Genomic DNA, 14,704 nt, shown 5'->3' on the forward strand with positions numbered 1-14,704 from the left:
TAAGGACGTGCAGCTCCGGGTTCAAGAGCTGCCCTTCAAGCAGGGACGGGTCAGACCGCGGCCTTGTCAGCAGTGTTAAGTACCAAAATCCCTGCAACTGTAATTTCACATTTTTTCGCTCTTTTCAGCACTCCGTCCTTTCACGGCGGATGCCGGGGTGCGAAGCGCTGCCTGCCCCACGCCGCTTGTCGTGGGCGGCTCACCCTGCCCGCGCTCCAGCACCGGGGCAGGCAACTTCTGCCAGCAGTGGGTGCTTTTTTCAGAAAATCCCCACAGAAAACCCACACTGGGGCACGGGAGCAGGGGACGCCTTGCTCTCCGAACCCCTGCGTGGTGGGAGTTTGTTTTGCGCGGTTCTCAGGGCGCCGCGGCCTCCCCGTTTGGGTCGGGGGAAGGATTTGGCAGCGAGGCGCCCGTGGCCGTTTGCATAAGAGCGAGGATGATTCAGTGACCTCCCTCCCACTGCCGGAGCGCTTGGCGGGCGGCCAGCGCTGCCAGCCCCGCGTGAGGTTGCATATAGCTCTGAACTTTGGAGTCATTCGAGATAAACAGCGCTATGGGCTCGTGAGAGGCCGCGCAACGCCGGGCCCTTGCCTGCCTTCACCCAAATTAATTTTTGACTTGCTCTTGCTGATGGCATGGAGGCAGCGCGCTGGGGTTTCCTTCGGTTTGCGTGTCAGGGAGAGGGGGAGCCTCGAGGCCCCGGCCTCTGAGTGTGTCGGGGTGTCCGTGTGTCTGTCGGGCAGCGTGTGTCAGAGCTGGGGGGGCTCCTGGGAGCACCCTGGAAGGCTCGTCCTGCCCCCCCCTCGCCTTGTGTCCTCCCCCCTGGGTGCTCGGCACGCTGCACCCCCTTCTTTGTGGTGTACCCCATGCTGTGTAACGCAGCTCCTTGCTCTGAGCCCCACTTCTGGCAGCGCAGCCCCCTCGATTCTCATCACCTCCCGTCAGTGCCCCCCTCCCTCAGGGCAGCCCCATTTTGTGCCCCCCCCTCACCTCACACCTCACACGTCACCCCCTCCTCCTCCTCACCCCCTTTTTTGCAATCCAGCCCCCCCTTATCGGCTATACAGAGCGGTCACACCCCAATTTCCCATTTTACACCCCCTTTCTGTGCCCCCCCCCTTTATTTCCCACCCCTCACCCCTTTCCATCCCCCCCCATTCCCCCCTCATCTCTGCCCCCCCCATTCCCCCCCCTCCCCTCACTGCCCCCGCGCGCCCCCGCGCATGCGCGGTGCCGCCGCCCGGCCGCGGGGCGTTGCGCGCTCGCGCTCCTCCTCCCCCCCCCTCCCCCCCCCCCCCTTCCAACCCCCCCCCCCCCGCCCAATGCCGGCGGCGGGGCCGCGGCGCGCGCGCCCGTGCGCGCACTGCGCCTGCGCGGGGGCCCCCGTGTGGCGCTGCGAGAGGCGCGGGGGGGGGCGAGCGAGCGGAGCCGGCGGAGCCGCGAGGGGCAGGAGGAGGAGGAGGAGGAGGAGGAGGAGGAAGGGGGGGGCGGCGGGGGGGGGGCGCCGCGCTGCCGCTGCCGGAGGAGGAGGAGGAGGAGGAGGAGGAGGAGGAAGCGCGAAGCAGCGCGCCGGGGCCGAGGCGGGGGGCGGCCGGCAGCGAGCGGAGCCGCGGCGGGGGGGGAGCCCGCCGCCCGGCAGCCAGGGGGCCCCCCCGCAGCCCATGGTGCCGCCCGCCGCCGCCACCACCGCCGCCGCCGCCGCCGCGGGGGGAGGCAGCTGAGGGCGGCGGGGCCCCGCGGCGGAAGAGGCGGAGGGCGGCCGGCAGGAGGCGGGGGCGGCGGCGGGCGAGCGGCGGCGGCGGCGGGAGGCAGCGCTGCGCGGGGGGAGGCGGCCGCGAGGCCGGGCAGGGGCCGGGGCCGGGGCCAGGACCGGGGCCGGGGCCGGGGCCGGGGCCGGGGCGGCGGGCTCGCCCCGCGCCGCGCAGCATGGTGCGGGAAACCAGGCACCTCTGGGTGGGCAACCTGCCGGAGAACGTGCGCGAGGAGAAGATCATCGAGCACTTCAAGCGGTGAGTGGGGCAGCGGGGGCGGCCTGGGGGGGTGGGTGGGTGGTTGGGGGGGTGCTGTGGGACCGGCCCGTGCTCCAGAGCGGGCCGCGGCCGTGCCCCCGCTGCTGCCAGGCGGAGCTGCCGGGGGCACCCAGCAGAGCCCCGGAGGAAGCAGCGCCCAGCCCCGCAGCCCTCCACGAGGGCAGCGCTCCGCGGGCCGGGCCGCTTATTGTTGGCTGTTTTTTTGTGTTTTTTTTCTTTTTTTTTTTTTTTTCCCCTCCCTCTCGCTGTGTCGTTGTTGCACAGACGAGCCCAGCTCCCACGGCGCAGCTCACGAGGAAGTAGTGGCTGTTGGCTCGGTTGTATTTTCCTCCTCCCCGCTGCACGGCTCCGTGCGAGAGGCTTCCGTGGCTGTGGGAAACGTGCGCGCACAAAGTTGGTGCCCGCTGCACGCTGCAAGCTCCTCTTAGGAAAAAAGAAAAAGGTGACGAGCCCGGGGTGCAGCCGCTGATTTCCCACCGAGTGATTTTTTTTTTTTTTTTTTTATTTTTTATTTTTTAAATCCCGAAAGGATTTGGAAGCTTCCTCCAGCCTGCCTCGCTCTCGCTGCTGGAAAAATGACGGCGCGTCCTTAATAATGAGTCACCATGGGAAAAATAGATGTGGTTACCAACACGCGAGGAGGCTGGGCCGGGGAGCCCGCTGACAGATGGCGGGGCCCCGGCTGCCTCCCTGCCCGCAGCCTCGGCCCGAAAAGGGGCCGTGGGTGCTGCCCCCCCCGCCCCCCGCCTCGGTGTGGGGTGGCACCGTGCCCCCCCCACGGGTTTGGGGACACGGCTCGTGGTCCCCCCGCTGCCTGTGCACGGCGCTGGGCTGAGCCGAGCGGCCCCGGGGGGCTTCTCCCCACAGCCGGCTGCTGCCAGGCGGCCTCTAAAATGGCGGCGGGGCCCCGGCGGCGTGGGCAGGCGGAGCGGGGGCTCGGGCACCCCCGGGCTGCGATCCTGAGGGGCTGGCAGCCAGGCGTGGCGAGGCTGGAGCTGAAATGAAAAAAAAAAAACAGGAATCGTTAAAAAAAAAATACAAAGGAAAACAAGGTTCAGCTGCGTATCCGCGCTCGGAGCGGGGGCTGCGCCGACCTATTTACTCGTCGCTTCTCTTCATGTTTGTCCCCCCCCTCCCCAAACCTTTCAACGCCACCGCCGCCTGCTCGCCCGGTGGCTCCCACGGAGGGGGTGGCACTGGGGCATTTGGTGTGGTTTGTGGTGTCCCCGAGCCCAGGTCGCGGGATCGGGCGTTATACAAAGGCAGGGTTCGGGGCAGAAAATGCGCTGCGGGGCTGTTGGTGTAATTCCAGGCATAGCTGGCTGAGGAAATCCGAGGCACTCGACTGGAAGTGGAAATTTGACATTCCTGGGTCTTATTTTGTCCGTGCCTCCTCTTTTGTAAGATGTATTAAAGCAGGAAAAAGTTGCTATGGTACTGTTGCTTAGAGATGGATGTGGAAAAAATGGTAGGCTCTGAATTAATTACCTTTTTTTTTTTTGTTGTTGTTTCTACCTTTGCGAGTTTCGATTGGTGGCTTTGGAGGGAGGTTTGCTGCCAGGCAAAACCCTTCGTTCCTATAATTTCTCACTTTGTTTTGAAAAGAGATTTCTTTCAACGTTAGCGCGTTTCGAGGAGGCCGGTCTCGCACGAGTAAACACACGGGTAAAAATACGCTGCAGCCGCTCTGTGCCTCTGCTCTGCACATCTGGCTCCGCTCTGAGCATCTGGCTCGGGGTGTGGGTACCAGAGAGGAGGGCGAGGGACCCCCACGGGGGTCCGGTTGCCCAGGTCTCTGCCGCAGGTACCCGTAGCCCCGGGTGCCAGCGAGGTGCAGGGACTGCCCGCGGACAATGGAGCCGCGCTCTTTGTGCGCCAGGGCCCGGTGTCACGGCTGCGAGGCGGAGAGCTGCCTCCTTGGAAAGAAGAGTTTGTCGCCTTTGGAGCGCGAGCCTGAGGAGACGGAGCTGATCTCAGCGAAATGGAGTTCCCACCCATCCCCCTGCCTGAGAGCGGCCGCTGGCGGCACCGCGCTGCCAGCGGGAGGGAGTTGGGGAGCAGCCCGCCTGGGATCCCCCGGCCTGGGCAGCAGCACTGCCTGCGGGGGCTTTGTGTGTCCCCTTGGCTGACGAGGTGCACGCTGCCCTGCTGCTGCCCAGCCTCTGCTAGGAGCACATTTGGGAAACGCGACCATCCTGCTTCCAAAGAAGCAAAATTCAAGGACGGCTCTGAAACTTCAGGCCTGGCAGGCGTGTTCAGTAGGAGGGGTGTGCTGGTTTTTTCTTCTTTTCTTTCCTTGTCCAGTTACTGTGGGCACCTTGCTGGCGTTTGCAGGCTTTCAAGTCATTTTTTAAGAGAAGGGATTAAGACGAAGGCGTTTTGCAGAAGCTGTCTTTTTGGTTGTAAAACACTCTTGATTGGTTACAACACTGTTTATGAATTCTCCTCTCAGATGAGCAAATACTGGAGTTGGTCTTGAATCCTTGGCTTATCACATAGTGTTATTTTTTTTCCTGAGGACTCCTTTTTATAGATTGTCTCTGTACTAAAAGGGATAGCAAGAGAGTGATTTTGTGTGTATTGGGAAAAAAAAAAATCACTCAGGGCTTTTGTTTTGTTCTCCTAGGCAGCTACTCCCTTTTGAAAAACTTCTAACGTGCTGTGTTTTCTTTCGGTGAGCTACTCAGGCATTCCTGAATATGAAAGCAATCGGGGCCAGGAGCTGGGGTCCGCAGTTAAGATGGAGCAAACGCCGAGCCCCTGGCAGGGTGTCGGGGCTGAGCTGGGCGCGCGGGGAAGCAGTGGGAGCAATCATTCTGGGCTCACCTAATTAACACTGTCTTGACTAGCAGGAAAAAAGTCATTCACCATCACTGGAACAGATGCTCGGCAGCTTGCGGAACAAGGCAACTAAATATAGTAACAGTTGTCCCCAGCACAAGTGTTGGCCTTCCATATTTTTTTTTCCCTGTGTTTTCTCCCGGTTAATCTGAAAGAACACGGCTTTGTCCCTTTATTGGTGTTTTAAAGGGCAAGAGGAGTAAAAGCCGCTTAATTGCGTGCCATGTGACTTTGGTATGCTATCTCGTATTCTGTGGGAGAATTAAGATGTTCAGAGGGGCAACCAAGCCCGGGAGAAACCCCGGGTTTCGGGGAACAAACGCGCTCCTTTAAAGTCACTGCGAATGCGTTGCAGATCAGAGCAGCCCAGGAGGAGACGAGTATCGTAACTCTTCTTCAGGCCTGTTGGAAAAGCAGCGAGCTCCCTGGTCCGAGGGGTGTAGGATACCCTCTGGAGAAGCAGTTTGTGTTTCCAACACCGCCGCTCTTTGGAGTTGCTCTGCAGTACATGGGCGTAATCGAGAGCACGTGTTTGTTTTCAGTAACTTCCAAATAACATTCGGTCAGCGTACAAAATGTTGTGTCTGATGGTTGGGAGCCTGGGAACATGAAGCCTTCCTGCTCTCTGCTCCATGCATTGCTGCCGAGGGTGAAGGTGGCGCAGCGGGATGCGGGTTGACTGCTCCCCAGCTCGTGTGGGGCAGAGCAGTAGGACTGCCACCGGGGGACTGGCTTGGGGCCCTTGGAAGAACCCCCCCATGGCTGTTCAGTGTTGGAGCTGTTTATTTAGGACTGCACCGTTTCTCCAGCCTTCCCCGCTTACACCAGCAGCAGGTCTTTCGGTGCCTTTCCACAGGAACAGGCTTGAGTCGGATGTAGGAGCGCCGCAGTTCTTCTAGTAAAATTCTCGAATACGTTCCCGGGCTTTTATTGCTTACAATCTAGTAATGGTTCTTGGATATCGCGTAAGATGCAAACACATGGGTAGTTACACTAAATCAGCTTTGCATATAGAGGTCCCTAACCAGATGTTAGGTTTATCTGAGGAGGAGGCAGGAATATGGATGCAGAATGAACTACTTCTGCTTTTTTTCCTCTCCGTTCTTACCACTTGTAGGTGATGGTGTTTCCACAGCGCAGGCGCTAGCCTTTTTAGCTCAGTGCCTTTGAAAGGAAGGGGAAGGTAAAATTTATGCCTGTGCTTTGTTGAGGCAGTGTCTGGAATATCAGGCAGTGTCGGCACTGGGTTATGCTGCGTTTTACAAACGTCTCCAGTAAGGTGATTGTAGTTTTGCAGAACAGAAAACGCAGGAAGATCGTGGGAAGGCATTCGGTTGGGGGATTAAGGCATGGGGATTAAGCTAATTGCCCAGAATCGGATGGGAAAGACAGACATGGAAGGCACAAGGCGTGTTCTGCCTTCTTGAGCCTTGGTCTGGCTCCGTAGCGAAAGCCAGCCTCGCATTGCACGAAGGCTTTTCAGTCGAGGGGCTAAAGGAGCGCGGGTGCTGGCGGTGCCCCCGTTTTCCACAACACCTCTGGTGGTGCTGCCGGCCCTGGCCCCAATGGAGAATCTCCCCGAGCAGCCACCTGCTTCTTCCCCACGGCAGAGCTGTGTCTCCTTGGCACTTTTGGGGTCTGCTGGCTGCTCCGCGTTCTGCTCTTCGCGTGCACTTTGAGGTGGCAGCTTGGTGACGCCACGCTTGGCAGGGAGATGCCTGTAGAATGACTTCAAAGAAACTTAATGAAGAGCCGCACCGAGCACAGATTTGGACTAAGCTTCTATTAAGTGTTTTTAAACGCTGAGCCGTGTTAGAAAGATAAGTGGATGTCAGTTCGTTACAAAATTCTGTCCTCTGGTGAGTCTTGCCAGCATTGCTTGTTGCCTGAACTTTCTTCAGAGCGTCCTGGTTGCGTGTCCTGGTCCTGTTCTGGCTGAAAGGCTGCTCTGAAGTTACGCTGGCTTTTGGTATTTCTTCTGCTTACTCTAAATTCCATTGGTACCATAATAAATAATCCTGATGCCCTTTCTGGTGGATTGCTGAATGCCTAACTCAGTCATGTAAAAGCTCCGTGAGGTTGCTCAACGTGCATGGGAGATGCTTGTTGGAGCTTGAGGGTTGCCGTGGCCGAATCTGGGTCGCTGGAAGCATTTGGCTCCCTGTGGAACCCCTTCTGTGAAGAGAGAAAGCAGGCTGGTGCACGGAGAGCGTAACAGCCCTTGTGAGGCATATGCGGATATTAAACCCATTCATCAACTTAAAACAGGGGACTAGGAAAGGCCTAAAGCTGTTTTTGATAGTCTTGTTGACTGTTTTTTTTTTTCCCCCAATGCTTTTCGTAGGACAGAAAGTCATGCCAAGTTCTCAGGCAGATGACCTTATTGCAGTCTTAAGGTGTGTCCAAAATTAGGTCCTTGTCTTCGCTGAGGGCCAAGAAACGCCAGCTAGCATTTCATAAGAAAGGAAGCAAATATCCAAATGAGTGGAGGGCAGGCTGCAGTCCTTGGGCACGTTGGTGAGTCAGGACGAACCCAGAGCTTTGTTTTTCCTGAGCCGATGTGCTGCGGCTGCAGACTGACTGGCTGCTCTGGTGGCTTCATGCTGTCGTCAGCTTGTGAGCAGGAGGACGTGTTCTGCACGTGAAGATGCACCTGAGGGACAATGACAGCCAAAGCGAGGTGTTGTGGTGGTGTTTGGGGATGGTGGGGAGGGGGTGAAGGTGAGGGTCGCCCCTCCTGGCTGCTGTCAAGTTGCTTCAGCTGCTGCTCCTGGAGGTGCTGGTGACGGGGGTGTAAGCAGTTAAGTTGCTTTTGGGGTGGGTAAGGTCTGGTTTTGGTGGCTACCAAAAATAAGCACTTGTGAGATACAGCCTATGTGTTTTTTATTAAGCTCCGTGAACTCGCTGAGGTCTGCGAACGCCCTGAAACCAAAGACTGGAAAGGCAAACATTCTTAAACAATGAACTAAGGAATAAACTAGAAAATATGATTACTCTCCATAATAAGATTTTGAGTTTAGCTGCGTCTTCGGCATGCCAATTTAGAAATCTCGTGGGAGGAATATGAGCCTGAAGATGGAAATTCACAGTGTACAACCAGTCTCGTGGCTTACCTTCACATGAGTCTCTGTAGTGCTCTGAAGATGATTTGAACAGTTAATGAACATCAGACAAAAGCTGCTTTTTTGCTGCCGAGCTAGCAAGGCACTGGCTCGGACCTGATGAGGGTACGTGCGGGGGCAATGCCAGAGCCTTTGCCTTTCTGCCTGCCTGGAGAGCTCCCGTTGTGGCTGGGTCATGTCAGCTCTGGTCTCCTCCGGTCCAAAAACCCGTCCCTAATGCCCGTCTGCAGTAATGTTTTAAGATGTGATGATGACTTCTGTGTAATGAATAAAACACAGCGACTGCTTTGGTTTCTGCATTTCCATAGTTATTGTTTAACCTACTAACACTGTGTAATCGTCGCATGCAATCTGTAAAATCCTGTAGTGTGAAGATAACATCCCTTAATAAAAGAATAAACAGTTACAGACTTTTCATAAATATACCACAATATATTCCAGGGCCTGCTGCAATCTGATCTGTTAACGGGGTAGATTGACTATGAAGGCAGTGTCTCTGAATTCATTTGAAACAACATACTTCTCAAGACGGATTTTTTGGAAGTGTACCCTGTAGCATTGCGTGCGGCTGGCTCCGTACGCTATTTTGTATATTCATGCGTTGTCTGAGGTCCAAATATTCATGGTGACTTGGGTGAGAACGCAGCAGAATTGGGATGCGAAAGGAACATCAATTTTCCGCTCAGAGAAACTAATCATGGGAGACGAGTGGCAGCCTATCTCAGTGACCAGTCTCTGTTTAAAAAACCCAGACACTTTTTAAGAACAAAAGGGAGCTTTTTTTGCTTCCTTTCTCTTCCCCTTTTTAATGAAGCTCAACAATTTAAAATTGAAAGCACTTTCTTTTAGTACACTTAGATCTGTGGCGTGCGTGGCCAAATCTAACGAAAGCGTGCTGAACGTGCTCTGGTCTCAGGCCGAAAACGAGATAAATCCGAACATCCTTGGGAGCAGCGTGGATTGGTGATTCGTGCCAGCGCTCTCTGCAGATGGAGGCAATGGTGACTTGTTTGTGTCTTCCTCTTGGATGCCCTCCTATCCAAACACAAGACCTTATGTGTCTTCTGTTACCCTCTGATGTGGTAGGAAACCAGAGCTGGGTTCACACCAAGCTTTTGTCACAGTCGTGACCGGGCACACAATCACGGCTGGTTTTGAAGTAATCTTTTAGCTGAATGAAAAGAGCACTGCCAGGCTGTAACTTTAACGAGCGGCGAATCAGTTTTCCTCCAGGTAGAAACCTGAGCTGCTGATGTCCTCTGTCTGTGGGACTCGTTATGAATAACTTGATGTCCCTGTCGCGGCTGTCCCCGCATGGAGCGAGCTGGGGTCCGTCCCATCGTGCTGCTGGCGTGAGTGCCTCCTGTCCCCGCCGGCGGGGGCGGCTGCCAAAAAGCTCACAGAGGCTTATTTCAGCCTTCCCTCTTCAGGCGCTCTGTGGCAGCTGTGGGTGACCCGGAACAGTCAGTAGGGCAAAATAAGAAAGATAAATTGCCAAGTTGGATGTTTAAAGTAGTCATCGCTGGAGGAAAAAGTCTTCCGGCCTCATTCACATCCTGACTGTGAGGAGAATAAAAGCTCAGAATGGATAACTATCTTCCTTGTATACGGAATCAAATCTGATTTAATTTCGGGAATTCGTGCTCGTATGTGTGAGATGCAGCTCTCGGAAAGCCATCTCAGTGTGTGCCTAGGTGGCTAACGATGTGCACAGTGACCTCCTTGTTGTCAAAGCTGAAATGAACCCTTGGTCTTCTGAATTCTCAAACAACTGGTTTGATGTATTAGTAGCAGGGAAGCTTTGCTATGTTTAAAAAGTAAGTGTGGTTTCAATGCTGGCATAGTTAGTATATGTGGCTGAGGGAACCCTGAGATGTGTGGGATCTGGCGGAGCTCAAGAAGTGTCTCTTCCTCCCAGAGACTTTGGTCCCACTGCTGAGGTGCTCATTCCTGCTCTTGCCTAGCTCACCTCAGAGTGATTTCTGACAGTGAGCATCTGGGGGTGAAGCAGATGAGCAGAACAGCATCAGGAAGGTGCTCTTGTGGTGGTTACGCTGCCGTAGCTGGCTGCGTTAGGGCAGGGAGGGCAGGAGGAGCACTGTCGGTGTGGGTTCTGGCACAATTCCTCCTCTGGTTTCAAGAGAGTGACCTGCCTGGAGCGGGGAGCTGCTGGGGTCGGGGACTTGGATGTGTCTCTGGGGCTGTGGATCCATGGCTGCTTTCCGTGAGGAGTGAATTTCAAGTTGTTGAGGCTGGTTGCTCATTCAGACAGTGGTGGTTCACGGGGAGGAGTGATTCCAGTGCTTGGGATGGTCTTGGTGAGGGCAGACAAATCCACTTTATTTTTATGTTCTTCTGGAATACAGTTTCTTGGAAAACCTATAAAACCTTGTAGGAAGACAGGTTATAAAGTTTGTTTCACTAGAGAAGTATGAACCGGTGATCACCGAGACTCGTAAAGCCTTAAGATGGTACGTATTTAAAGTACTTTACAGCATGGCAGGGAGACCATAATGTTATGACTCTGCATTTTCCTCCATCTGCTGCTGAATACATGCAAAGCAGGGCTTGGAGAAGCAAAACTGAGATGGGGATTTACCCTTTCATGTAAGAACGAAAAACCTGATTAAGCAGGAGGTGCCCCTACAGTTGCAATGCAAGTACATTCTAAAATCAAATCTGACCAAATCCTAAAAGCATTCACTCAAACGAAAAGGCTTGGGCAATTCCTGTTCAGAAAGCATTTAGTGTAGCCTATCACCACCAGTATTGTTGAAGAAAATCTGTCGGTTGTGCTTTAAGCTGGAAGGAGAGATACCCTGGAGATGGAATTTGGTGGCAGTGCATCTAGTGCGTAGTAACGCGGTGCCGTGCGTCTGTGTGGGTTGGAGGAGGAAGAATCACGGTGCGTTGGCCTGGATAGAGAGCGATTGAGTGTGTTCTCTGCCTTGCAGGGCTCCTGCAAATTTCTGTAACCTCTTTGAGCTTCTGGGATTAATTTTACTGTTCAAGAACAGTCTAATTCTTATATATTCTGATCTGCAAAGAGAGCAAGACTGATGTGATCTTGCCCTGCATGCATATCTTCCCTAATCACTGTAGAACCCGTTAGCCAGTTTCAGCTAAACTCGAGGGCAGAGGAGATGCTCGCAGTCTCAGAGATGCAATGTTCCTGCGCGTTTCATGAAAACAAGCGGTTTTAATAGAGGAGGGAGACCTGATTAGTGGCCCCATGGAGAGAAAAGCTGCAGCGTGCGTACAACCCTTATTAGACATTAAAGAATCCACATGGGAGAGAGGTGTTCCTAACCGTGGGAAAAGCTGCAGTGGGAACTGGCATTTATTGGACGCCAGGGAATTCGACCTCAAGACATGCATCCATAAGAAATGAGTCTTCATTATTACTGCACACAAAGCTGCTTTGATTTTTTTTTTTTTTAAATAATACGAAAATGTGTATTACCGGTAAGCCCTGCCATGGCTGCTTGTGTACTTCTCCATGGTGCAGAAGTGGCTGCTGGCACAAGTTCCTTACCAACGGAGCTTCTGTCACTTTGCTGCATGGCCATGGCAGCTGTACTGATGGAGCTTTAGCCCACACCGTTCAGCACGCAGCCCCTCGCTGCAGGACGGTCAGGGTTTGCCTTTTGACTGCAAGGCTGGCGTTGCAGGAGCTGCAGCGAGGTGCTACATGAAACCAGGAAAGGCTGAGGGCTTTTCCCAGCTTGCTTCAGGTGATCCCGGTGCCCAGAACGCAGTGTATTAACACCTCGGCGGTATCCAGACGGTGACTTTGCCATGAAGATGTAAATAAAATATTGTAATTAGGATTGACTTCTGCTTTGGATCCTAAAATGGAGCATTCAGCTGAGCTGTAAGCAAGAGGCGAGCGCTTATTTCAGCATGGAGTTATCTACCAGACTATCTGATACGCCGAGCGTGTTGCTCTTAAATAACAGGTATCAGAAGTATCAGTGAATGTGCCTATGCTAGCTTTTTAATTTCCTACTTTGTCATCTCTCACTGAGGGATTACGAGCATAGACAAAGCCCTCGCTGTTCTCAGTGCGTGGCAGAAACACGTGCTGTATCTCATTAACAAAACCCCTGTTTGTAGTCGGAGCTGGGAGATTTCCCATAAAATGCTGTTAGGCTAAAGCGAGCAGGGAAATGCAGGATAGGCCTGGGCTCGGCTAGTATTTCGGGCTGAGGGGAGTTGGGGTCGGCGCGTTAAGGGTTCAGCCCTGTCATGTCAGCAGTTTGCCTTAGCACCGTAACCTGGTTGATGGTTTGTGCTCCTGAACTTTGAGAATTGTTTAAAAACCTTTATTGCTAGAGAGCTAGCGAGAATGCCCTGCAGAACTTTATTCCCCACCCCTCCCCCTCTGAAAGGTCTCAGAGCTAATAAAGATCACTCTAAACAAGTTTTAAAGCAGCTAAGATTGCAATCTAGAAAAGCATGGGAGCTTGGTAATTAGGGCGTGTTTCTGAATCACTGCTGCCACAAGGTCTGTTCGCCGTATGGTTTGAAAACCGGCACTCCTTGTGATACGGAGAGCTTTTATTTTGCGTGGTTTTGTGAAGGTAAAGGTTTTCAAAGCCTTACATTGTGTGGATTCCCCACTCACCGACAAGCTCTCCTACTCTTGATCATCCAGAACGCTACCCCGGCCGCTTGTGATGGCTTCTCATTGTAGAAACAGTCATTTCGTGCAAAGAAAGGTAGAAGTAAAGGCATGGAATTTGCTTTATTTTTAGCCATCTTTAACGTGACATAGCAGCTGGAGATAGGGAGCGTCCGTGCCCTACGTTGGATCTCTGGAGGCTGCTGGAAGTGCTCCATACGTCGCTGGCAGCTTTGTGCCGCTACCCTCGTCCTGCTTGGTACCTGTGTGCTTCCCCTGAGAATCCTGTTCTTGGAAAACGGGGAAGATGGGGCGCTTGGAGGAGGGTTCCACGCTGGTGCTGTCGGGTTCTGTAAAGAGGTGTGTGTGTAGGTGCATTAGACAAATACTCTGGAACGTCACAGGATTTTCACCGTGAGCCTGAAGAGCCAGTTGTTCGGTTTCAAAGACAGGTGAGGGATTTCTGAGGTGCTCCGTGCTCCGCGGTCAGGCACCCTCGGTGCTGGGCAGTGGTGTCCAGCTGGTTGCAGTGAGTCCTGCAGCGAGGTCTGCCTGCACAGCAGCTGCCAGCGAAGGCCGGGGGCCGTGCGTATGTTTCCATGGTCGTCATTAAGCGTTCGCGATCCTGTTTGACAAATTCTCCAGGTTTGAGTGACGGGCTTACAAAGACGAGCAATTGTGGCTCGTCAGGTGACGGTTCCGCGCATGCTGTTCATTTTAAGTAGTTTTCCAGGGCTGCGGGATTCAGCCCGTTCTCTGCTGAGATTGCGTTCCCATTAGCGTGCATTATTTTTGTCCCAGCCCTGCGCACGCACTTATTTATGGCCTGCCTCTGGGTTTGCTTTCTGCTATCGATTGGTTGCTGTTCTCATGAAAGGACCCAAACCCAATAATGCAGTGTGTGTGTGGTCTGAGTACCTTTTGTTTAGACTCCTCTGTTCTGTATCTGTAAGCTCTCAAGTCTTCCTTCCGTGCTAGACATGTGATGATATTTGACCAAAGATATCCTGGTCCTCTGCTGAAGGCATGACTGGAAGCCAAATGTAATTCCAAAGGCTTGTACCAAGTAAAAGCACCTAAATATTTTCCATGGCAAGAAAAGTACGTGGTTATAACGAACACGAAGCACAGAATATGGTGGCACATGGCTTCTTAGGCCTGTTGTCTTCCCTCTCCATGGTCTGTACCATCAGTGGCGTGGCAGCGAGGGCCACGGCCAAGCTGGTGGCCCTGGGGCTTGGCTCTGAGCAGTGTTTCCTAAAAAGAGCTGGTGGTGGGCTGGGGAATGGTGATCCATGCCAGCAGGAGAGCCCAGAAGGGACGCCCACGGAGGTGGCCTGGTGGCAGGATCCCTCCGGAGCCGGTACCGGCAGCCTCGGTGCCAGCTCTGCTCCACCACGGGAGTAAAGCACAGCTCCGGGAGCACGCGGGCTGGCCTGGCCTTACAAATAAGGAGAAGCGAGGCAGACATCTGGCTAAGTATTACTTCAGGTCACATCGTTTTGTTATGAAATAACAGCAGAGGCAGAGGAACGCGATTGGCGGGGGGAGGCTTCACGCTGTGTGCGCCTTTTACTGAATACTGCAGGCCGTGACTTGCCTGCGCCGTAGCACAACCCGGCGCACAAAACACCGCCCGTGCACTCCCGATGGCTAAAGATAGCTGGCTGGAGTCGGAGTGAGCCCAGGTGGATGCAGAATACCCAGCCGTCCCCTCGCAGCGGTGTCTTCTCAAATCGAGCCCCTAATGAGTGGTGCAGAAGCGAGCACAGGAAGCCTGTGTTATTTTTGATGTTGCGATGTGTCTCGCATGCAGGAGTACTGGGCGTAGCATCGTGCCGACTTCTCACCAGCAGTCGGGTGATGTTTTTGTAGGCTGACCTGCAGAATTCTGCAGTGCTGGAAATGGGTGGGTATGAAGGGTTTGTGCAGGCTTGGGGGAGTCAGCATGAGAAATGAGGAGGTGATCCGAATTAAAGTGGGAGTCAAGGAAAGCAGTTTAAATAAAAGAAGCGATCGCCCCTCTGATTCCAAGCTACCTTTTCCTACCATGCGTATGCCATCTTTAGGGAGCTTAACCGCTT

At 54.0% G+C, this 14,704-nt stretch overlaps 1 protein-coding gene across 3 annotated transcripts in view; it reads left to right on the forward strand.

The window, feature by feature from the left end:
* The first annotated feature begins 1,530 nt into the window (after positions 1-1,530).
* The window catches only part of SPEN (spen family transcriptional repressor), a 65,294-nt gene continuing 52,120 nt past the window's right edge, over positions 1,531-14,704 (forward strand). For 2 of the 3 annotated variants that reach the window (XM_068658343.1, XM_068658344.1), the window contains exon 1: positions 1,532-2,012. In XM_068658343.1, coding sequence (XP_068514444.1) covers positions 1,930-2,012 — 83 coding nt within the window. In that variant the 5' untranslated portion in view covers positions 1,532-1,929. Of the gene's footprint in view, positions 2,013-14,704 lie in introns of all 3 variants that reach the window. The other variant, XM_068658347.1, reaches the window with a different exon arrangement.

This window comes from Anas acuta, chromosome 22 (assembly GCF_963932015.1).
Source record: "Anas acuta chromosome 22, bAnaAcu1.1, whole genome shotgun sequence".
Lineage (NCBI taxonomy): Eukaryota > Metazoa > Chordata > Aves > Anseriformes > Anatidae > Anas > Anas acuta.